Source organism: Phalacrocorax aristotelis, chromosome 4, assembly GCF_949628215.1.
Source record: "Phalacrocorax aristotelis chromosome 4, bGulAri2.1, whole genome shotgun sequence".
Lineage (NCBI taxonomy): Eukaryota > Metazoa > Chordata > Aves > Suliformes > Phalacrocoracidae > Phalacrocorax > Phalacrocorax aristotelis.
Genome location: NC_134279.1, coordinates 73,957,932 through 73,983,017, shown reverse-complemented (window position 1 = coordinate 73,983,017; position 25,086 = coordinate 73,957,932). Strand labels below are relative to the sequence as shown.

General features: G+C 38.0%; 1 protein-coding gene across 1 annotated transcript; it reads right to left on the bottom strand.

Moving 5' to 3' along the window:
- Positions 1-371: 371 nt before the first annotated feature.
- On the bottom strand, positions 372-25,054 carry NOP14 (NOP14 nucleolar protein). Its single transcript, XM_075091985.1, has 18 exons — positions 24,544-25,054; positions 22,297-22,431; positions 21,312-21,453; positions 20,608-20,753; positions 20,040-20,177; positions 18,290-18,412; positions 16,954-17,085; positions 15,314-15,617; positions 13,870-14,000; positions 13,553-13,638; positions 11,784-11,919; positions 9,771-9,872; positions 8,824-8,977; positions 4,441-4,600; positions 3,465-3,612; positions 2,404-2,522; positions 1,034-1,189; positions 372-678 (listed from the first exon to the last, which is right to left on the bottom strand). The coding sequence occupies exons 1-18, from the start codon at positions 24,739-24,741 to the stop codon at positions 579-581; spliced, it is 2,610 nt and encodes an 869-aa protein (XP_074948086.1). The 5' UTR covers positions 24,742-25,054; the 3' UTR covers positions 372-578.
- Positions 25,055-25,086: the final 32 nt, after the last annotated feature.

Here is a 25,086-nt window from a genome sequence, read left to right as displayed (position 1 = left end):
AGCCTAGATTAAGAATTTCAGAGCTGTGCTCAATTCAAACCTTACTGAAGAGATGAATGGATGTACAGCCTTAACAAAGAACTTTACCTGAAAGCCGATTCCATTACTCCCCTGAATTCATGCATTACAATGTCCCAATGCTACAGACTAATAAAAATGTTACTGCTTAAATTACAAATATACTATCACTTTAAGATCTGCCTGCAATTCTTCACTATTATAAAAAGATGAAAAATGGTCTCTGCTGTACATTTTTTTGTGTGGTTGTAGTTCAGGTTAGACTAAAACCTGGTCACACACACCTCAGAATTCCAATTATTCATCCAAATATTCTCTATTATTAAAATAAACAGAAGAATACCACATACCAGTACCATAAAAATGTTATTTTTATTTTCCTTTTATGAAAACCCGTGGATTTTTCCAATAAACAGGTTCACTTTTCCAGACAGATCTGATGATGTTGTCTCCTCAAAATTAATGCATCCAAAGAATGCAATTAAAATCTGTTCAAAAGCCATAGGATTGGGGTATTTTACATGGCAGTAAAAACAGTTTCCTGCTGTACATAGTCCCAATTAAATCTTCCCTTTTTTCCTTTTCAGTGCTTTCCATTCACCTTCCTGTGTAGCAAGGCTACCAAGAAGCTCTTTCACTTTTCTTTTTCTGGCTGAATCTCTGTAAAACAAACAATCAACATATAAAATATTTCAGAACAATATTAGGGAAAATAAGTAAGTATATTTAGACAACGATTATTAATTTATAAAAAGCCTCCCAACTCTTAAATTTCACCAACACACACTCTTTATAAACACATTCTTCATATTCTTGAAGTACAGAAATGAAACTGGAATGTTGAAAGCACTTTAAATTATCTCTGTTGAAAATGTTTGGCTTTCCTCAAGTTTTCTAATTTTATTTATTTAAGTTTAGTAGGGTTGAACACTATCATCAGTCTTGGCATGCAGCAAGGAAATGAACACATAGCAGAACAACCCCCAAACTGGTGCCAAAACAAAGGCTACATTACCTCTCCATGATTTCTGAAAGTTGCATTCTAGCCAGAAACTGGTTATCTTTCCGAATCTCACGAATGGCTCCTTTAAGTTCACGTTTATGCTTCTGAATCAATTGCTTTCTTTCTTGCTCCTTCTTGCTGCCTCCCTGCTTTCTTCCGAACTCTAAACTGAAATGAGAATGCACAGTGAGCACCAAACACCTCAACAAAAACAATTTTTTCATACTTATAAAGAGTTTATGTATGAATACTCAGTGTTTTAATTCCTGCATATTACATGATTAAATTGCAAAATAAAGACCTGCCCAACGACCATACCAGGAAAACTCTCACCAGACCTTCTAACTGCACGTCATCATCATGCAAACAACACACAGAAAGCATTTACACTTCAACCCCCGGTATGTAGCCTGTATTCTGAACAGACTGAAAAAGCTAGGGTAGAAGAGTGAAAGACATCTGGAGAAAGAAGAACTCTCCCAATGTCTTTTAAATTTTTGCAGACCTTCTCTGCAGGTGAATTCTACAGAAAGACTGATCAGTTACTTGGGCATAAATGTGTACGGCAGAGGAAAGCTGTCCTCTTCAATTACTAGAACAAATAAGGCAGATCATTTATGCCCCTGTAGATAACCAACATGGCTAAATAAGTCAGCAGCCAATATAGGGCAGAATTGTTGACTCAGCATACTGTTCTATTATCTACAAAACCAAACTAGTGTTATTAAAATCTAATTCCAAAACAGAATACAAAAACACACATGGTCATTGCAAGCTCTGTAAAAACGGGGAAAAAACCCCATGTTTTTTGTCATTGCTACTGTTGGAAGGTAAGAAGCTGCATGGTTGGGGAAAAGAGAGGAATGGGGCATGTAAGTATGCTTAAAGGTATGCTTAATCTGACTGATTATTTGTTATGGTCTGCGATGCAGAGTACAGGACTAGTCTGCCTTACCTTTTTCACTGGCGAAGCATCCCTCAGTACTTTCACAATCCATCCTTACCTTCATACAGTTCATATACATATGAACTACTCACTTGTAGTTGTTCAGAATTGAGTGCTTGACAGCGTTCAGTAAAGCCCCTGACTAGATAATAACAACCACCTCTCTTTATCTTGAAATTTATTAATTTAAAATTGATTATATGGATAAGAGTTGATTTCCAGTGCTACTTTTCCCGCAAGATAATCTTTGCTCTGTTTCTTAGAATTCTGCCCTCCTTTTTCTTTCCCTGCCTACCACCCAAGCAGCTGGTCCCTTGCAATTTTTGCACAAAAACAGTTATCTGTTTTATGCCCTGTTTTCCAGTTCCTTCTGGCTTGCTGAAAATCTTAATGTTTAAACTCACTTTTCCTTTGCATCAAGTGTTGCTTTACTTACACTTTCACAATTTTAGGTGTATACTGTTTCAATGGCACTGGCTTCTTCTTCTCACATATCAGTGGGGTATAGTGTTTTGCTTTGTTCTCTAGCTCTTTCAGAGCACTGTGATACCATTCCTGAAAATGCAAATCAAGTTAAAATTTTGAAAGCGTATCAAAGACACTATAATTCACAAACTATCGTAAATTGAATCAACAATAATGTTCTCCCCATATGTTCTTTTTCTGGGTAAAATCACTGCTATTCGTTAGGACATTGCTAACACTGAAATGCTGTAAAGCCTTCCAGGCTGGAACATTTTTAAACACCTTTGGAAGTCTATTAAGATGGCATCATAGACAATAAGACAGGTCTGCAGCAGTTTCACCTAACAGAGGAAGAAGCAAGGGTAAAGCCAGTTTAACTCAGACTCTGCTTTTCAGGGTAGTTTTAAGAATGATTTTTCATTTTGATGGCAGAAAAATATAGGCCATTCTGCACCGTTTACATTATAAAATCTTGTTCTCTAAGGATATTTCATGATGCCTCTTTGAGGAGAGGACAATTCTGCTACATTCAAAAGAGACGGATTAAAAATTTGAACCTCATTGCTAGAAAAGTAAATAACTGCCCTGTTTTAAGTAAGGTAGCTCACCAGGCATATTTATGTTAGTTTTACTTAATTTTAACTACTACCTCAGGAGTTTGGTACATGTGTTTGGTTGTACCAAGGTCTTACAGATTAATCACAAAAGTATGTGAGCAACTGGATGACTGAACTACTATTCTTGCAAATTAAGTCATGGAACATTACATTATTACAAGTTAAGTGCTGCTCTCTTCAATTAGAGGGGCAAGACAAGACAAGAAAATACCTTTTCTAAACATTCTGCATTTTGCTTTGGTTTTTCCACAGAAACATCACATGATTTTTGAAAAGCACAAAAGGCAAATGCCTGACCCTTGAAAAAAATCTCACTGATTCTTATACTTGGTTGTTTGTTTACACACAGGTGAAGATCACAGAATTTATTAATAAAACAATCATATAAGTAATTTCATTCTTGAGGAACACATACCTGCATTTGTTCAGGATATTCATTCACTGGCACATGTTGTGTAAGAAGTACTCTGACAGGATGCATTATTTCATGGAACGATGGTAAAGACTCATACAACGCTGCACATTTTTTAATAAGGTCAAAACACAGGGCTAGACAGGATAACCTGTTAATGCACAAAAGAATAACAATTTCACTTGCAAAAACTGCAGCCAATTTTCAAATAAAATGAATCAAATTAATTACATTTGGGAGCATTAGCAGTGTCTATTATTAAGTCCGCTTGACAGAACTAGTTACAAGGCTGTTTCTAGTTGTTAATTGATTAAAAATTTCACTCTCCTGCTACAAATACCCAAGGAATACATTAGCAAAAAAATCTTTATATCAGTGCACAGAGCACATGCTGGTATTGTGTCTTTGCCACTTCTGTAGAGCAAGATGTTTTTATACTGGTTTTAAAAGTGTTCTGGTACTCGTTCTGAAATTCTAGAACTTTTTTGAAACAGAACTAGTTATTTTGGTTTTGGGTTTCCTTCTGAACCTCCTAACAAAATGCTTACTCATCCCTGAAATAAGTTATACCATTAACACATGCACAAGGTGAAAAATGAGGCTGAACATGGCTGATGACTGTGTTTATTTGTGGTCTTTCCTAAGTGCAGTGGTTTATTATTTAAGTGACACCTAACATAATGTTTGTATGTAAATACCATTGTTTGCTTCTAAAGAGCTTGCCAGTTCAAAGTAGTGAGCATCTCCGTCTCTACATCACCCTCATCAGTTCACTGCTGTGCTTAAAAGGAATGGAAGGGCTGAGCACTCCAACAAGTGCTCTACATAACCCCCTGGCAAAAGATTAGAAATTTTATGTGCTCCATAGTAGCACCATAAAAATAACAAGAACAACTCATTACTCCTGAAGAGCACCATCACTGAGATTACCCAAAAGATGGCCTGTTTGGGATTTCTTCTCTTCACATTCTCTACGTACCTGATATGATTAATTTCTGTTCTGCTGGTTTCCTGTAACCTAGTCACAATACTCAATGGCAGATTTTGCTTCTGCCAACTTTCCAGATCCTTCTTATCACACACCAAAAGCAGTTCTAAATTTTTCCCCACTGGTGTAAATGGATGCACTATGGTATAGCCTAAAAAAAAAAGAACAATAATCATTAAACAAGATCAACTCTAGGCATTCTTTCTGAAGGAAGAAAAATGAAGAACTCTTTTTGTGTGTTCAAATCACGCTGCCTTAAAAAATGCTTCATCAGTTATTACTTTTTTCTAAAATAATGGAAAACACTGGAGCATGGGTACATTCATGGGTAAGTGCTCTAGCCATGCTGCCCAATTCACAGAATCCAAAGGCAGGGACTGGGAGAATGAAGTACTGTCCGCCACAGGAAAAGATCAGGTTTGAGACCATCTAAAGAACCTGAAGGTGCACAAGTCCATGGGAACTGATGGGATGCATCTGAGGGTCCTGAGGGAACTGGCAGATGAAGTTGCTAAGCTACTCTTCACATTTGAAAAGTCGTGGCAGACTGGTGAAGTTCCCAGTGACTAGAAGAGGAGAAAAAAATAACCCTGATTTTTAATAATGGGAAAAAGGAAGACCCAGGGAGCTACAGGCCAGTTAGTCTCACCTCTGTGCCTGTCAAGATCATGGAGCAGATCCTCCTGGAAACTATGCTAAGGCACATGGAAAATAAGGAGGTGATTGGTGACAGCCAACATAGCTTCATTAAGGGCAAACCAAGCTGGGTGGTGTCATTGATACTGTAGAGGGAAAGGATGCTGTCCAGAGGGACCTTGACAGGCTAGAGAAGTGGCGCTGTGCAAACCTCAGGAAATTCAACACAGCCAAGTGTAAGGTGCTGCACCTGGGTCAGGGCAATCCCAAACATGGATGCAGGCTGGGCGATGAGTGGCTTGAGAGCAGCTCTGTGGAGAAGGACTTGGGGGTATTGGTGGATGAAAAACTGAATATGAGCTAGCAGTGTGCACTCACAGCCCAGAAAGCCAACTGCATCCTGGGCTGACCTGAAGCATAGCCAGCAGGTCAAGGGAGATGATTCTGTCCCTCTGCTCTGCTCTCATGAGACCCCACCTGGAGCTATAGGGCCCCTAGCATAAGAAACACACGGACATGCTCAAGCAGGTCCAGAGGAGGGCCACGAAGCTGATCAGGAGGCTGGAACAATTGCCCTGTGAGGATAGTCTGAGAGGGCTGGGATTGTTTAGCTTGGAGAAGGCTCCAGGGGCACCTTATAGCAGCCTTCCAGTACTTAAAGGGTGCCTACAGGAAAGATGCAGAAGGGCTCTAGATCGGAGTGTAGTGATAGGATGAGCGGTAATGGGTTTAAACTGAAAGAGGGCAGATTTAGAGTAGGTATTAGGAAGAAATTATTTACTGGGAGGGTGGCAAAGCACTGGAACAGGTTGCCCAGAAAAGCTGTGGATGCCCCATCCCTGGTAATGTTCAAGGCCAGGCTGGATGGGGCTTTGAGCAACCTGGTCCAGTGGAAGGTGTCCCTGCCCATGGCAGGGGGGTTGGAACTAGATGATCTTGAAGGTCCCTTCCAGCCCAAACTATTCTAGGATTCTATGTATGGGAAGAGAGAAGACATGTAGGTATGTGTGTCTGCCCTGTGGGGAACATGATGCACAGTTAAACTGCCAATGAGGATGGAGTATTGGACATGCTTAGGAGGAAAGGACAGGCATAGGACTTTCCCATGGAGTAAAAAGTAGGCGGCTTTGGCCAGAAAATGGTCAAGCAGCACAGTGAGCTGCAGCAGGGACAGCCCACAGTCGCAGTAGAATACTGAGCCTCTCCTGTGATCTCTCAGCAGGGACCCTCAGATACATGCTGTAAAGTCCTCTCCCACGCCAGCTAAGCAGTTTTAAAACAAGAATAGCATGGAACACGGAATACAGACTGGGGCAGGGCATACAGAAAATGCTTAAGAATCACTGTGCTTCTGATCAGGAGCTGATCTGTGAAATGTTACTTATAGAGCAACATGGAAGAAGAATCTGAGGAATTTCATGGTTAAGGGAGAAAATTATTTGCAAGCCTCTGTGCTGGACTTTCCCCCCCCCCTTCTTTGTTTTCCTTAAGTCCTGCAAGCTTGCAATGGAACTTATTTCAAAACTTTTTCAAACTCTAAGTTAAGAGTATTTAGATGCTCTAGAACCTGTACATGGCTTTTTACAGACAGGCCAGATGACAGTATGTTTAAATAAAATTCAAAAGTTTGAGTTGTGAGAGATTATGACACACAGACACATGCAAGATCAGAACTAAGAGACAACTGCTTTACTTGTGAGAGGATAGCAGATCTCATTAACAATTCCATTAGCTAAGGCTATCAACAATGACAATTCCTTTCCACTCCCTCCACCTTCAGCTTTTCTCCTTTTTTAAGGTAATAAATGGCTTTCAAATCTAAAGCAGACTGTATTTCAGTCTTTTATGAAGTTGTATTCCATATAATTTCTTCATGTGAGAAATTATGGGGCAAACTCATAAAATTAAAACAAAATGAGTTCTATTTACTGATTCTATTTACTGTCAAAATTGAACCCCAAGAACTTTTTGGTGTGACAGTATACCAACATTCCAGAGAACTGGATGTGTGCTCATTGTACAACATTCTGTGTTGACAGCCTAACCATCACATTTATCAGCAATAATTCCACCATGAATATTTAAAACCATGATTGGATACTTTGGTAACTTCAAAACGTCAATACTGACTGAAAAATTCTCAAAGACAACACTGTGCCTCTAACATATCTTTGAGCTTTTCCTAACTGCTAACAGAAACCAACACCGTGCAAATTTAACTAGTGCAAAATCATTACCAGAAATAAAGGAAATTTAAAAAAAATGGTTAACACTTGATCATCAATTACCACTAAATATTTTTAAATAGTTTCTTATCTGATTTTGTAGAACCCTATATTTTAACTGTATCAAAACCCTTTGTAGATCAAACATTCCCAAGAGATTACATAAAGGAGAAAATACTTTAAGTGCTATGTAACCCACCCACCCTGTAACCTCTTCCCACCTCCTTCTAAGAGTACAGCTGTCTGTGTTCTGAGAATCCAGGGCTTAGCTCTGATGCAGCCCAGCTGTGTAACCTTGGCCCGCACTTCAGAGGAAACTGCTAAGCTGTGAGAAGCATCTGGGAGAAAGTCTGTAGGGTACAGCCATACAAGATAATAAAGGTGAAACTGCAGTGCTAAGCTTGTTGAGATCATTGGTAGCTCAAGAATTCAAAAGAACAAGAATGCCAGCACAGAAAGGCATAATAATCCTAAAGGGTGTGAGGGGAAAGAGGAACTGCTCAGTACTACTGAAGATGTACTGGAATACTGCAGCAACAGAAGCTGAACCTTCCTCACCAGACTGATGACTACCTAGAGAAGAGATTCTTCAGGTGCCTTATCGAGAGTGATGAGCATATTAATTCATAGCCTGTAGTTCGTTAAATCCCAGACATCTTTTGAGTTTGCCAACAAATAATTGAACTTTTCGCTTGAGAATATCCTGCCTGCAGAGTCTCTTCACAAATGCTAAGTGATACTCAGAGTGACCCAGACAGAGATACTAACACACGAATTAGTTACTATGCTGACAAAACTCCTTGTAAGTGCATTATTGGCACTAACCTTGTCAATCAAAAAGCCATAGATCTACTATAACTTTAAAGCTAGAAATTAATCCAAAAGAAGAAGTCAAAGAAAGAGGAAGACTGGCAAATAAAAATGATCAAATTGAAAAGATAGTTTTATTCTGTTGTCTGCGCAAGTTGCTAAGTTTACACAGTTATGTTCAGGCACAGCCTAATCCCTGCGGCTGGGCATAGCTGCTCTCCGTTACACTATAACAAATCCATGTCAAATAAACAAAAAGGAAAAATACCAACTTTGTGATAGATTTCTCTCATTTATCTCAGTGACTGGCTATCAGCTAAAGAGGGAGGTCACCTGCAGCATTAGCTGCTGCCTCACTGTAAAGATACAGGGTACTCATAGGGAATCCATTAGGGACTCTGAATTTCAGAGCGCAGTCCAATCACACAGTCTATTTAGAACAACAATATCAGAAAAATACTGCACTGTGGGCAACATGACTTCATTTCCTTTAATAACTTCAGTTCTTTCCTGCCTGCCAACAACACCAGAGGATCTAGGTCAAAAAAGATGCCCAAGAATCAAGGTTGTATATGGCTAACCTAGCAGATGACTTTGGTCTTTTGTTCAAAACAATAAATTCAGTGAGAAATGTTTTTATTGAAATTTAAAAGATAAACCCTAATACTAAAATTTATTACTCCTTTACTCTAAACAAACTCACCCTGGGCCTGTTTTTTGGGTAGAGATAGGTGGAGTACTCCAAGAAGAAAATTGATGAGTTCTGGTACAAATCTTCTGGAGAGAGATACATATTCCAGGAACAAACAGCATGTAAATAATCCTTTAATTACATCTTGCAATGTTGTGATGCGACACTAAAATTAAAAAAAAAAGGCATGAAATATTTGTAATTAGAAGTCTATACATCACAAATATAGGATCTCCCAAAAAGCAGAAAGATTCAATAAGTTGTACACATTTACATCTGTAAAATTACACCCTGTGGACTGACATGAAAGACATACTGGCTTTCCCTTGCCCTCACTAAAAGAGTATATGCAGAATTGAGTAAGATATCTGTCAGAACTGGTTTAGCCACTAGAAGGTGCTAAACCACAAACAGTAAGTTCTCCAGAAACGAACCAAGAAGTATTAAACTCAGAGCAACTTGGATATCTGACAGCAATAGACCAATTAGCTGAAGACTTTTGAAACATATAAACAGGATAGAAAAATAAGGACGTATTTTAAATGCACTGCAATGCACTGCATTAGGTACATTTTCAAGGAAAACAAATACTGCTAATTTTAAAGTAAATATCTTTCTTAAGTAGGAACAAATGCAGTATATAGAAGAGAAATCAATAATGAATTATTTCAGACTGTATTTAGTCTGTTCTATTAGTCCTACGTAATTTGCCATGTAAGGAATTCTTGTGTGACAGCTTGAAAAAATGAGTAGATATGGTTTGTGAGTTGGACTGTACTCTGCAAGGGTTTTTTCCTCTTCACTTTTTCTTCAAATTTCTATCTGTGACTATACCAAACACAAAGCTGCCTTTTCACTACATTTCCAATGTATACATTAATGCTAACACACATACTTGAAATCCTAGGAAGAAATAAAGAAATGAAGCTATATGCTGAGATACAACATCATAGACATACCTTTGTAAGTAGCTGACTCATGTATATAAAAGCAGGTGTTACAACTGTATGCCAGTAGTCCGAAGTTGGAAACAGCAGAGATGTGATTTTCAAATAAATAAGCTGATAGCACATAAAACAGGGTAAGGCAAAATATTTTAAGACATTATTCCCAGGATCTTGACTTTACACATATTTAACTGATAAATGAGTAACTGCCATTAGTAGTCTAGAAATACTACAATATACATCATTTTGAGAAATCTGATATGATACATGACCTGTTCATGGAGACAAATGTTAAAGCAACATGAGAAAATGGAATATCCATTTTAGGTCTAACATTGCATTAATTCAATGAGGCAGCTGAAAGAACCACCAAGAAGGAACTACGCCTCCCAGCCCCATTTACTCCATAAGAAACTCTGACCCCCTTCAGCCCACAACAATCACATATTCTCACACCACAAATGAGCAGGTGGCCACACAGGACCTGTGACACCTTTCAACAGGTCCTCAACACAGACCATGAGGTGACCAGGATCCTCAGGCACTAGCACACATCAAGTAATGGTTGCAGCCAAAACAACCAAACATTGATTAGGTATACTTTTACTGCAGGGGACTTAGAGAGCTACAGGTGACCCTGTCAAGACCATAAGGATGTTAAACATCAGTTGCGAGGTAATTCGGAAAATTATCTAAGTGGATATTTACATAGTAAGCTAGACACAAGTAAAGTTTTATTGTTTCAGCTCTGTTTCTCTCTATGAAGTTTCTGTTGTAAACCAATATTCTCCTGACTGTTTTGGTTACTAAATACTAAGTCCCAGTTTCAGGTTAATTTAAGTTTGGGCACATAAGGTCTACTAACACAAATGGTCTAAGGAATGTTCATTCAAACAAGTGCTTTGAGAATAGGACAGTGATATAATTCCACTCTAAAAAGATAATGATGGCTTGAAACCTGAAAAAGTCCACTGAAGGGAATGGAAGTCAGAAGTGTGATTGGTGTCATAAGGGTGACAGTGACAAGATAAAAATAGAAGTTAAAAAGCTCTCTACAGAACATTTCCTGCAAAATCCAAAACATCCTGAATAAAGACTCTTCAAAAGAACTCAATATAAATATTTTCCAAGCTCTAAGATCCAAATCTTCTAAGCAAATCCTTCAGTCTATTTTCTTTCAATAGCCTAATTATTCCATTAGGGAGCACCGCTTCATGAAGCTGGGAGACAGAAACAAGTAGTTCCCTTCGGACATCTGACTTCTGGTTTGATTTTGAATCTTTTTACTACAATAAAGAAATACTCATTTTCCATACACTCCATTCTTGACTTCCCTAACAGCCATTTACCTAGACACTGAAAAAGGAGCTGTTCACATTTGGCATGGCCACTGAAATTTTGAAATATTACTAATATAAGAAGGAAAGGTCAATTCTTTCCGAGTCATCAATTTAGCAATTATCATATATAAAGTACTAAGAAATGTTGCAATTTTATACCCATAATAATATTTCATTGTTATTTTTGTTAACCTAGGAGATAGTGCACTTCTATGGAGCACTTTTTTTAAACATTTGCACTTAAAGCAATTAGGGAAATCAGGGCATAACTGACAATATCACTTCTTCCTAGAAGTACCCATGTTAAGTTTCATCAGGAAAATGAAGAATGTTCTGCTATGAAAACTGGAGTGGCAATTCTAAGATCTTTTCCCCTTATTAATATTACAGAGTCACGCTTCTATTCTGAAGAACGTGTGTAGAAGAGGTGGTTTGTTTGTGTGGGGTTGGTTGGTTGTTTCTGAGGATTTTTTTTGTTTTTGTTGCTGTCACAGGGTTTTTTTTTGTTACGACTTATCTCCAGAGAGCCAATTTAAAATACTGAGAAACCTAAGAAGTCACAGATGCTAATAATTCATTACATACTTTGAAATATGCAATGAGATTTAATGTAATCTCACATTTACTGGCATTTCTGCACTAATGCAAAGAACAAGAGATTTTCCTAGCAGTATGCATTCATTACCATGTCTAAACCTGGAAATGTTGCACGGCCTTTGACTTCAATTACTTCTTCCATATCATGTGCAGCGTCTCGAAGGATAAACTTGATACTGTCACTGGCTGCCTCAGGAAACATCTGGCAAAGATTGTACAATGGCCTATTAACAAGAAATGTTAGTCATGATCAAGTTACACCATTGATGCTAATAAAATATTGATTTTTAAGCACCTGTAGGAAGACTTCTTGTGTTCCATCTACATTATAACAATAACAAGTACCCTGAAACAAATTGTTCTTTCTTAGAAATAACCACCCAGTATATAGATTATTATTGCAATACTTTTAATTCACAGAGATGTGTATTTTTCGTGGGGCCTTGTGAGACAATCTTTGATTTGGTGGTTTCTAAGTCTTAAATAAAAAATAATTTAAAACTTTAAAATACACTCCCAAATTGTTTGCTATGGTTAAAACATATCCTCCTGGGTCTCCTAACTCTGCATTTTACTGCAGGGGTGTGCTGGCACGTACTAGGCAGCCCACTACTTTAAATACTCCTAGGCAATGTTAAACAACATGTGAGGCAGCAATGTGGTTAGCAAAATTATTACTTAAAAAACAAGAAAAAATACCCACAAAGTTAAGTCAGCTCCTGGCCTATGGTTAGTGCCTACAGGGAGTTGCAGTCAGGAGTCTGCATCTGTTTGGTAAGAGTTTTGCCAGTATTTTCAGTTAAAAATGTCTGTAATTATACCAATAAATCCCAGTTCTAGAAAACAAGCAAAATGTGTTTACACTTTTTTACAAAGCCCCAGCATGTGCAACAGTATCAACAGGCCAGTGCTCTTGCTGGTAAATGCAAGAGCAATGAATGCTAAAGCTGCACATAACAGATTTTTTAAACACTTCTTTACTTTAGCATGAAATAGAAAGCATATGCTGAAAACTACATAAAAATAACTCACTGAAAGAAAGCTGTCTAGCCTGCAAAGTCGAGATAGGAATCACACACTCATTTTAGTTGGAAGGGACCTTTGGAGATCACCTGATGCAACCCCCTGCTCAAAGCATGCCTAACTTCAAACCTGGATCAGGTCGCTCATGGCTTTGTTGAGTTTTGTCTATCTTCAAGGGTGGAGATCCCACATCCTCTCTGGGAAACTTCTTTTAATGTTCAGCACCTTTGCTGTGAAGATTTTTCTTCCTTATATCTAACTGGAATTTCCCTGTTGCTGCCTTTGTTGTATACCTGAGACAAATTTGGCTCTCTTGCCACTATAACTGCCTGTTAAGTATTTGAAGACAACAATGCCAAACTGACAACTTCCTGCAAAGTGCTCCTTTGGAATTTATGTATCAGCTTATTACAACACTCTTTAATTTTCGTCTAGCTCCCTGAGTGAATTCATAGGATGGACACCCATGGAAAAAACAAAGATTGCAAAGGGAACTGTACGATGTCATTGCAAAACTTAAAATCCTTTATCAGCAGTCTAAATAACTGCATATACAGAAGTCTGCATGCATACATGGTATTATTTGTCCATTACCCATGAAAAGCATTTTGCAGATTCAAAATTACATTCTGAAGTTTTTAAACTGTCTTGGTACAATTAATAGTTCAAGCAATACATGAAGAAAAGTTAAAACGCTATATAGCTGGAGAGTTACCAGTTGCCTACAATGCCTACAGAACTATTTGAAACAAGCACCATGCTAAGTGCTCTACCCTAGGCAGCTTTTCTCTTTAAACCATAAAGGAGCAAAAGTCCATAAGATTTATTACTTACAGGACCAGTTTGTCAATTGTTCTGAGTGCTGGTAAATCCAGAGTTGCTAACTCCCCAATATACTCCAAAAGGAAGCCAAACAATTTCTGCAAGAAGCATAATATGTTAAAATTATTAGCTTTTTTTTATACTGTACATAGGCAGCACAAAAGAACAGTGATATGAAAGTTAAAAATGAAGAGTGCTATGTTGATTATACTGCTATTCACAAACAGAAGCATGTGTGTTTTATACTGCTTCCTGAATACTTACTAAAACTTACTCTGGAATTCAAAGTTAATTTTAAACCTGAAAACAAAACAACAAAACCCCCATACTTCCAACTTTGCTTTGTTTCCCACTGCAAGGCTTGGATGATTGCATTTCTGAATTCTCTCCAGTATAGTAAGCTGTTGTTCTATTGTTCTTCCAGCCAATAAAGACTTAAATGTCTCATAGGACTCAGGAACTAGAAAGTAAAAACAAAAATTGACCAGACAAAAATCTCAAACTTAACATATTTAATTCAAGTGAACATGTAACAAATTTCCTATTTGAAAATGTTATTATTCAGAAAAAAGATACCATGCAGCTTTTAAACAGTTACCTTTTAAACACTAACAGCCTATCAGCATATATGTAACATTATATATATGAACATAAGTCAGAAAATAATGTACATGTTTTTCAATGATTAACATTCAAATCATCATGTATCTGCTGCCTAAGCTGAGCACAACTATGTTGGCACACACAAGAAGCAGAATTAAACTTAAGCACACATTCAACCATAAATTTACCACAATGCAATTAGCTGTACGTTAATTCACACCTAACTAGCTTTTGTATGAAGGATATTCAGAAAAGTAAGAATCTTGCCACTAATGGAAAACAAAAAAACCAAAACCAACACAACCCAAACCTGGCATATATGTAGTCTTTTGCATAAGTTGACATGCTAGAAAACATCCTAACTGGTTAAGTTTTTTAGTTATTTTATTGTGATTGCTTTCTGGTTAAAGCAAAAGCTGAATGCAATTTAAAAGGCTGTGTGTAATATAAGTTATCTTCTTCTGATGGAAAAAATGCAAGCACTTAAAGAAATTGTTTGAAAGGTTGTTCAATCTTGCAACAGGTACTTTTGTTAGAGAAATCCCTCCTAGGACAATGTTAGAGGCATTATGTATTTAATATTAATGACTGTTTTGTGTACTACTTGAAATGTGCCTCCTCCTTCTTCCTAGGCACATGCCCAAAAGAAGTCAAACTCCTGAGTGCCTCTATTTAACAGTACTGCTATGCTACATTGCAGGGATTAAACCTTAGAATCCTGCCTCTCCAGGCATCTTCTCTGACAAAAATGTCAGTCCAAACAGTAGAGAAAGTAACCTTTTCTCATTTAAGTATAGATAATAGAATAGTATTCTGTCTTCCCTTATACAAAACATTAACACTTTGGATTGGACTTGTTGGTGGCCTTTGGAAAGGAATACAGATCTTTTCATTTTCCTCCCCAGTATTTATCTTTCCATTCCAAGGATGCTAAGAGGAGCAGAAACAGCTCTGGGGTGAAACAGCTCTGGTTCCCGCTGCTCATAGCATGATTAGGGCTGATCACTAAGAACATCAGTTACTGGCTACTCTTGGAATAGTAGAAGACCACTATGAAGTAAAACTTCATGGATGAACAGGAATATGCAAGATCCTACAGGGTGCAGAAAGAGACTGGTTATATAAACTCCCTGAAGACAGCAGGTATCTCTAGATCAGTCCTTTGCTTACCAGCAAATGTATAGGGAAGCTCTGATTTGGCAGCTTCCATTTTTGGATCTAGTTCCTCCACATTCTGTGATTTATTTTCATTTGTCTTGTGTTTCTTCTGTTCTTTATTCCCTGCAGCTTCTTCTTCACTCTCAAGGTCGGATTCAAGATCAGAGTCGCTATCTGCAGCAACATCATCCTCATCTTCATTAGCAGATTCTTCCTCACTTTCTTCTTCATTCTCATTATCTTCCTTCCCACCTTCCTCTTCTTCCTCGTCTTTTTCCTCCTCCTCCTCTTCATTTTCAATATTAAGTTTTCCATCCTGTAGGTAGAGGAAAATAAGCCAGTTAAAACACTGATAAAGTGACAGCACCTCACCAGAATCACCATGCAAAGCTATCATTAAATACACATAAACAGGATCTGAGCCTTACTACCCTGACCAAGTAATGAACACCAGCAGTGCCGGCCAAGAAGGGATTTTAAAGAGAAAACATGCATACAGATATAAGAACAGTAGGGAATTTCCAAGGGGCTGTAAGCAACTGGAAGAATAGGAGGTAGTATATGAGGACTAAAGAATCAACATACAACTGGCAGATAATATTAAAAAAAAAAAGTCAACATCACTTACAGAAGTATTCTTGGTTAAAAAGAAGAAATATTCTTTCTATGTACTAAAATAGTGTATCAGATAAATATTTGTTCCCATCCTGATTTTATTAATCAGCATTTTAAATTCACATTCACAATTTGTATTCTCCCATTTGAGGACAACAACAACTCCCTTGCTACTTATATGTAACAGGATGAGAGGATCAGCATGCACACGTGTACCACAGTCAGGGTGACTCACTGCATCAGCTTTAAGATTATATTGCTCTGACACCTTAAATCAAAGCTACTTCATAGGGGACGGGTTTTTTCAGAAACCCACTCATCCTCAGGCTGAAATTTGGTGGAAGCTGTATCAAATACAGCAGAAATTAAAAAAAAAAAAAAAAAAAAAGACCAGAAGGGCTAAAGCCCTCTCTTCAGCCAGTAGGCTAACAGCATCGAAGGCTACTATAATAGCAGTATAGCCAGTAGATTGAGGGAGACAACTATTCCCCTCTACTCAACACTTGTAAGACTACATAGAATACAGCGTCCAGTTTTGGGCCTTCAAATACAATAAAGACATCAACAAACTGCAGCCAATTCAGCAGAAAGCCACCAAGATTGTCGAGGGGCTGGGGCACTTGCCCTATGAGGAGAGGCAGACCTGGGCTTGTTTAGCCTGGACCACATAACCACCTGCCAGTACCTACAAGGGAGATCACCGAGAAGGCAGAGCAACACCCTTCATCACAGTCCACAGCAGGAGAATGAGAAGCAACAGGCCTAAGTTGAAACAAGAGACATTCAGACTGGATATAAAGGGACACTTTTTCACAGTAAGGACAGTCAGTAGAACAGGATGCCTAGAAAGATGTGCAGCCTCCATTCTTGGGGATTTTCCAAGAACAGCCTGGATAAAGCCCTGAGCAACTGGTGATTTCATAGCTGACCCTGCTTTGAGCAGGATGTTGGACTAGAGGTCTCCACAGAGGTCACTTCTGTGTGATTTTCCCATCTTCTTTTCAGAACTCTGAAAATTCTGAAATTTTAAACCTTACCTTGTAAGACAATAAACGTCTGTCATCTTTATCCAGGATAAAGCCATCAGCTAAATCATCAGCTGACACATGGCTGGGTTTTTTCTTATTCGCCTGTTCATCTATTCCACGCATTCGACGCAGTCGATCTGCCTGTGTTTCAGAAGAAATACCACACACAGATGTGAGCCATCTAGGTCAATCAGGTAACTACACCAGAATAGAAGATCCCTCAAATACTACATTTAAGGAAACCAAATGAAATAAAAAAGTTAACTGGGATTACTGAACAAGTTGATGAAATGAAAAAACAGCAACTGAGAAATTACGGGCAAAAGCTGATGATACCTTATTTTTTGTGGGTAGTGCAATCTGGTTAAGAGCACATATTCAATTGGATTAGCTTATTTGGAAGGCTTTAAAACTGAGTTTATCAGTATCATTATGTTCTCTCATTTTAAAACTTATCTGTTTTGCTTATGAGACAATGCATCACTACTAGAAGATGTAAGCTGCTAAAGCGTTTTATGATTCTGCAGTGTTTATCTGTGTTTCCCATAAGTGTAACAAGTTTCTAGTAAACACAATCATCTCCTATGATGTTTAAGATATACTAAATTTGTAAACAGACACAACGGGCAATATCTGAACCAATCATTTACAAAAGGATTTCCACCTGGGCAACCAGATAGACTGTGCATCAAACAAAATGACAAGAACAGAAACGAAAAAAATCCTTTCTGTCTGCTATCAGCTACTAAACTGTTCTGGGGTAACCTGAAAGTACTGAATCCCTGTGGTCCTAAATGTATCCCTAGTATACCAAAAGAAAGAAAGGAGAGAAACATTTACCAAATAATTATTCCTTCCATAAGACTCAGAGCTCCATGTAATAGAAAGAACATGCAACATTTCCCAAGAGAATCCTATTCCTCTGCAAAGCTATATGCATGCTACTTCTGGAAGACTCTTGCAACACCAGAAGAAAACAATAAATGACTTGCCAGTGTATTAATTCAACTGCTGTGCAACATGACACTCTCCCTTACTGACTTAAAAGCACCTCTCCACTCTGAATAATTTAAAAAATTTAAAGGCAAATCAAAGCGATATTACATTTTTCTTGAAGAAAGATCAACTTATTTCGTAAACCTCAGTAGTCACGTACTAAGCCTATGTTGTGTTTTTTTTGTAATATCAGAATAGAAACAAAACACAAACAGAAGATTTCCTGAATTCACCCTCTGACGAATCGCAGTTTAGTATAGCCACTTTCAATCTAAGGTCAAGCAATGAATGTAAGTGGTCACTCCCAAAAGACAGGCCACAAAACAATCTAAAACCATAAATGGTATACCTCCAGCTTCTGGAGTCGCGCCTGCTCCTCTTTTGCCAATTCTTCTTCTGTCTTCATCCTTTCTGAAGGTTTTGCTTTCATCTCGAATCCAAGTTCTCGAACAATCATATCATATTCATCAGGCTAAAGAAATATTTATATAATTGTTTATTATCTTAAGTTTTATTATTCTGCTTTGCAGCCACCCCTCTGTCAGACTAACAGCTAAGAAATAAGACTGTTAAGATATACAGAAAAGACCATTTCCAAAGAAAGCTGCAAGAACATTCAACTCAGTATTAAGGCAAGGAATGGAATGAACACTTGAATAGAAATTCTCCGGGAATTCTACCCCTGCCTTTAAGTTACTCACAACTGAAAAAACTTATAAATAGTATCTTAAATAAAACCTGGTTTACTTATTAATTGAAAAACTGTAAAATATTGTTTATTAATAAAATACTATTTTCTCAAAAAGCAGATAGAATTAATAAATTTATAGTTTACATTTCACTATACTGTCATACACAAGCAAAGTCTTTGTTATCTTAGTTACATAGATGTCTATCTTAAAGAAAACAAAAAGGGATGCTGATATTCAGTGAGTTTAAGCAGCATACTTGGGAAAACAGTCACTAGCAGAGATTAAACTGGACTTGGGAATAGTCTTCTTGATACCTGCTTAAGTCACTAAACCATACAGCTTCTCTGAAATTCAGTTCTAGGAATTTTTCTTCTTACACATAACTAGATAATTTTCTCCAATGCAACAATAATGTTATAGAGCATTACTAATTCACACTTTGCATCCTTGATAATTCTTAAATTTGATCCACACACATGAAGCAAGGGAATCTAGTCTTCCTTTTCAGCAAAACATGATGACAAAATTTTTGTTTAAGATACCACATTGACAACATACTAGAGTATTCAGCGTATTATGAAACATCCTAAAACCAAAAATCAATACATCAAAAAACAAACTTTTGATCCAGTATCTTCTCTTTGTTATTTGAGATCAGTTTTAACATAAAATCATAGAAACATAGAATAGTTTGGGTTGGAAGGGACCTTTAGAGGTCACCTAGTCCAACCCCCAACTAATGAATGATCAGTTCATTTGTTCAGCCTTTCACAAACTGAATTCTACTGCCAAGGAATAAATGGAAATTCACAATGCCATGCCATATAATACAATATCTCTACAAGAAAAAAAATAGTGTGACACATTACAATACCTATTCTTAGATTTAAAAGTTTATTTCCCTTACTATAAAATACAAACGATAGAAAAATCTTTGAGGCCATAAGACATCTATTCAGAGGGTAAATATTTTAATCCCATTTTTGTAGAGACAGTACCCAATTTACAACAAGGAAATGTTTGTTGTCAAATAAAAGTTGTTTCATCCAAGGAACACTGCAAAGCCATTCAAACTAAGTCAATGTTCTCAACCATTTTAGTTCTTCAAGAAAATATATGTTGTAAAAATAAGCTGTAGTCAGTGTTGTTCAACCCGCAACCTCTCTCAGATTTAATAACTAATGAAAAGCAATAAGTAATTAAATCGGGTAAGTCATATAAGCCCCTATATTCCTCTAGCTAACCAAACTGTACTAAAACTGTAGCATTCCTTCAATGTAAATAACAGGCAACATTTTATTTTACAAAAAAGTGATGAGTATACGTGGCCTTATACTTTATCCACTACGAGTCAAAACCACAAGTTATTAGAACAAAACAAAATAGTCAGTCTAGCCAAAACGTTACCTTGGGTTTTTCTACTTCTTTGTCCTTTTTCTCTGACTTTGGGGTTTTGTGGGCAATAAGGGTTTGGATTTCCTTCCAGTCATTGTCAAGCTTTTCTGTGAGTTCTAATGCACTTTCTCTCCAAGTTTGCCTCTCTTGCTAGAAAAAAAAAAAAGACGAAAAACAAATACAGCACTTATTTTCAGATGAACATGACACAGCATTTACAGCGTAAAACAAGAATGCTGTCTTTAGCAAACAAATAATTTTAAATATTTAACATTTTAAAAGTCTAAACATTCTTTGTGGAAGAAGCAGGATAGAGTTACACTGAAGGGCACAAGGGTTGCATACAAAAAACAAGTTGGGGGTCAACAGAAGGGGAGACTTGGGGATAAAAAAGAGTGGCAGATATCCAATACATATCCTAAAATGCCTACAAAATCAGATGGACTTTATTCAAGGAGCTTGGACTCTTTTCCTAGACAGCTATCTTTGTTTTCTATGCCACTACTATTTTATTCTGCAAATATGGAAATTGTGACAGCTTTTAATCACGCTCATTTATATTTCAAGGCTAAAAACTCACCTTTTCTTGTTTAGATTTGGCTATCATCTCTTCTATCAGTTCCTTCCTAGATTTAGGTTTTATCTCCTCTTCATCTTGCTGCCCACTCGACACTTTTTTACGAAGGAGGCCTCCACCCCCTCCGAAGTGAGCAGCAGTTAATTCAGCTAGAAAAGAACAAAAGTAGATTGTGAACCCTTTTCAAATGCATACATGAGTGCTGCTGCTGCTGGGATAGTATCTCCCTATTCTTTGAGAGTGGGAGCAATTAGAAGTATTGAATCAATGGTGTACTATTCCCATCGCTAAGGGAATGGCCATACCAGAAGAGATTGATGCTAGACACATAATTTGCACTGTCAAACATTATGTACGAGGTAGGAACATGTTTTTTTCAATATTTTAACTAGTATTTAGGTGCAGAGGTGCAAGAAAGCAACCAGAAAAGTCATACTTCAGATTCTGTCCAAAGGGCTTGAAATACAGGTACCTATGTATGCTAAAAAGCCCGCAGATTAAAGAACCACCACAGGTAGCTAGTTCCAACTTCACACCTCCTAAAATCCAGAGAGCTGTTCTGTGTGTGGTTAAGAAGTAATCAAATCTGGCTTAAAGAACACAACCAATTACATAATATTCTTTCTCATTGAAAGATAGTATGGAACAGATGATGTACAGGTACCAACAATAAAACCAGCAGTGGGATACTAGCTGACATGTCTTACCTGACAGTGTTCCTCTTTCTTCCGTGTCACTGTCACTATCAACAATATCATTTAGTTTTTCAATTTCTGCCAAAGATTGGCCATAATGAGTCAATTCCTCATCTTCATTAAGATTATAGATACTCTTCTTTCCATAATTTTGCTAAGAATAGTAAAACAAACCAATTAAATAACAAAAGATTTTTAGTTCCCAGGCAACAAATTAATAAAGCCTCTATTTTTAATGCTAGTTGGTGAGATTCTGGAACAGAACACTGGAATAAGAGTACTACCAGACCAATACTTTCATTCAAACACATTAAACCTTAAGCAAGAGGGTATGGTGCCTCGTAGAAACGGAGTAACCCAGACAACCTAAGGAAGCTTAAGTTTTATCTGTGTATCAGTAACATCAATTCTTAACTACTACATTTTGGGCCTAATGAAACAGACTATAACCTACACAAATTATCAGCAGAATATGATATTACACTACTCAATTCTGGAGACTGAGTATGATGATGCAGAAAAAACAGAACTCCACATACAGTTCACGTTACAGAATGACAGTGAGTGACAGAGTTCTAGTCAGCAAATGAAAGAGCTGCTGTTCAACAGCTGTACTGGAACCTCAAAGTGTACTTGATGGTGGCTGCCTTTTCCTAATTTAATTCCCAAATCTTAGTAGTCAAAGAAAACCAATCAATCAATGAATCTGCTTAGAAATGGCTTTCTTGCACATCAGTGCTCAAAAGTGCTCAAAGAAATTTCTGCTTCAAAAAGCTGTCTTGCGAAACCAGAGTTTTCATGAAAAATTTTGAATTCCCACCAAAAAATTGCTTTTAATCATGAAAGTTCCAAACATATAATATCAAAAAGAAAACATTACCCTGCAAAACCCTCTGCTAAGGGGGACACTTGCAACCTAAAAAGTCAAGTCTTTCTTGTGGTTTTGGTGGGGGTTTTTTGTTTGGTTTTGGTTTTGGTTTTAATTTGTATACTTTACCTGTCTTTCCAAAGTGAATCGTCTGATCATCTTTTCCTCTGGACTTATTTTGGTGTTATATTCACCAAAACGTTTATCTTTAAACACATTTGTCTTTTCCCTTTCTTTATATTCTTTCAGTAATGTCTGGGTACGCTAAAAGGAAGAAAAAAAAAGGAGATCAAATTAAAAAACAAAAAGAGTAACTACTTCCAAAGCCAAGGCAAAAAAGGCTCCCTTGTGTCCTGGCAACGTAATCTAATTTCTCACAATGCAAGGAAAGAGAAGGAAAAATAAACGTGTAAAGAGATGAGAAGCTCATACGATATACTCAGAGTCATTAAGTTCTCTTACAAGGTGCCCATATGAATATAAAATATGGGACATTGTAGCTCAAGATTATTTTATCACATATAAAAACTCTTCATTGCCACTGAAGCATTCTGATTCGTCCGAAGCTTAGTATACAAGAAAAACACATTAAAGAAAGCAAAAAAAGCCCCAGTATCAGCTGAACCTCTTTTGGTCTTGTCATCTAAGACATAAAAAAAACCCCAAGTGCGTATCTACATTTAGCTCTTTACTGCTGAGCACAGGGAGGTTATGCATCTAAGCAGTAAAAGGAAGTTTAGCAGACTGTATGAGCTAGTATGTGCTATACTTATGGTACAGGTGAAGAGGCAGGTTTACTTTTCAATGCCAGTGATCTAATTAATGACAAGCACTTGATTTTCCTTACTATTAAATAAAACCCAAAGACCTTAAAATGTGTTATTAAACATTCATAAAGTTTCCTAAAATCTGGACAAATAGTAATGGATTTATAATTTCATACTGAAGATATAGTTTCTAAAGGAAGAAAACATTGGCCATGTTTAGACTGGAAAAAAAATTTCCGTGTTTATTTAAGACACCTTAACTGACTCTTACGGAAAGGTACTGTTGCTATTCACATTAGCATGACCTCACAAACCTCGGTACTGAAGGAAAAGACTGCATTTCCCACAATAGGCCTCTGCAACCTCACTGAGCATTCACAACTTTCAGATGCTGCTTAATTGACACCAGAACTCAGGTTTCATCTACTACTGCGCCAGTTCTACCTTGTATTTATTTCTTGCATGGACTATATAAATTATCATACAGCTTAAACACTGTTTAGGAACTTCAATACCTCTTAGTACCTTGGATATGGAAAAGCACTTTTGATTATTAATTATTCGACATCCTCTCTCACCGATAAAAAATTATTTAATGCATCACCTCTCACAACGCATGCAAAATTATAAAATATACATTTCATTTTTCTGCACTATTTTTAAAAATAACTTATCTTTTCATTAAGTGCTTTAAATCTTGTTTGACAACAAATTGCATGTAACATGTCAGAGAGAATCTCAGGGGCAAACTTCCCAATTATGCTTTTTTCGGCTTTACAGAATCTACAGAGGTTTTAACTTCTTCCCTGGTTTGTTTGAGGGGAGAGATCATAAAAAATTCCAGTGCTTCATTCAAGAATAGGGTAGGTTGCTTGAATCCCAGATGCATAGTGTGACACAACGTCCTCGCTTATGCACTATGGATTTTGGTCAGGTAGCTAGCTATGTCAATAGAGAAAGAAAAACAGGCAATTTTAAAATGGCATAAGGGTCAAAGATAGAAGATTTACTATTTAAGTTGTATGGTCATTCTTACGAAAGCAATAAGGACAGATCATTATTTTGCATCCCAACATACTTCTACAACGCAGCTATTTAACCAGAGTGCAAAAAGTCATCTGTATGTTTTCCAAATCCATGGTAGATTCCTTGTAGCTACACATTTCTCACTGCATTCGGACCTTAGTGCCCTCTCAAGCTTTCACTATTACAGTAATGTCCCACTGTTATCAAGAAGCTAAGCATCCTGCAGCAACCAAAACTGACCAACGTAATGTACACTGACAACCACCTGCACTCTGGTCCAGGATTTGCTTGCCGACAACATGTGCCGCTGTATTCCAGACCTGGGTAATTTGAAAAGAGAATCATTCCCACATATGCAAAAAAAGAGACTTGCACTACCGAACCCTGTGGATTGCATTGGAGGGAGACGCTTTCAGCAGGCTCTCCATCACCATCCCAGCAATGTGAGGTGACCAGCCACTCCTCCTGCGCACAACAGAGGCAGTCTCTTCTCTCGCCCAGGGCGGCTCCAGGCTTACCACTGCTCCACCACAGCTACATCTAGAGAGGCCATCCTTCCTCCCAACTTTTGGTGTCCTCTTACCTTCTTGATGGCCTTGGACCGTGAGACACCGGGCAGCCCCACATCATTCTTGGTCTTCCTCCCCAAGATGTTAAACTTCTGCCTGTTGACCTTCACCTCAAAGGGGTTGCTCTTGACCATGGCCATAGCTGACTTCACGGGGCCCTTAGCTGCGGCGGGCGCCGAGACCTTTCGCTTCCACTTCGCTACCTTCCCCATTTTGGGTTTGGCTGCGCGGCTGGCTGCGGGGAAAGAGAGGCTCAGCACTCACTCAGGGCGCGGGGGGGCACGGCTTGAGGTGCAAATAGGCCGAACAAAATGGCTCCTGGGAGGATGGCGGGGGGTACCCCTCGGGCCTGACCGCTACCCTCCGGCGCTCCCCCAGGATTCGCGGCAGCGGCGGGGGACGCGGGAGCAGCAGGAGACAGAGCAGAGCGGTAACGGCGCTCCCTCACACCGGGGCGCTCCGGGGTTACCACGCGCGTACCGGCAACCTCCCACCTCTCGCGAGAGTGTCGCCCAACTATCGCGCGATGTACAACTCCCCTCCCGCTCTGGGACGAG

Coding starts and splice junctions, on each gene's coding strand:
- NOP14 (XM_075091985.1), bottom strand. CDS start 24,741: ATGGGGAAGGTAGCGAAGTGGAAGCGAAAGGTCTCGGCGCCCGCCGCA. Junction 18,413..20,039: donor AAGAAGTAGAAAAACCCAAG/GTAACGTTTTGG, acceptor ATATTTCTTTAG/CCTGATGAATATGATATGAT. Junction 15,618..16,953: donor GACGTTTATTGTCTTACAAG/GTAAGGTTTAAA, acceptor CTCTACCTACAG/GATGGAAAACTTAATATTGA.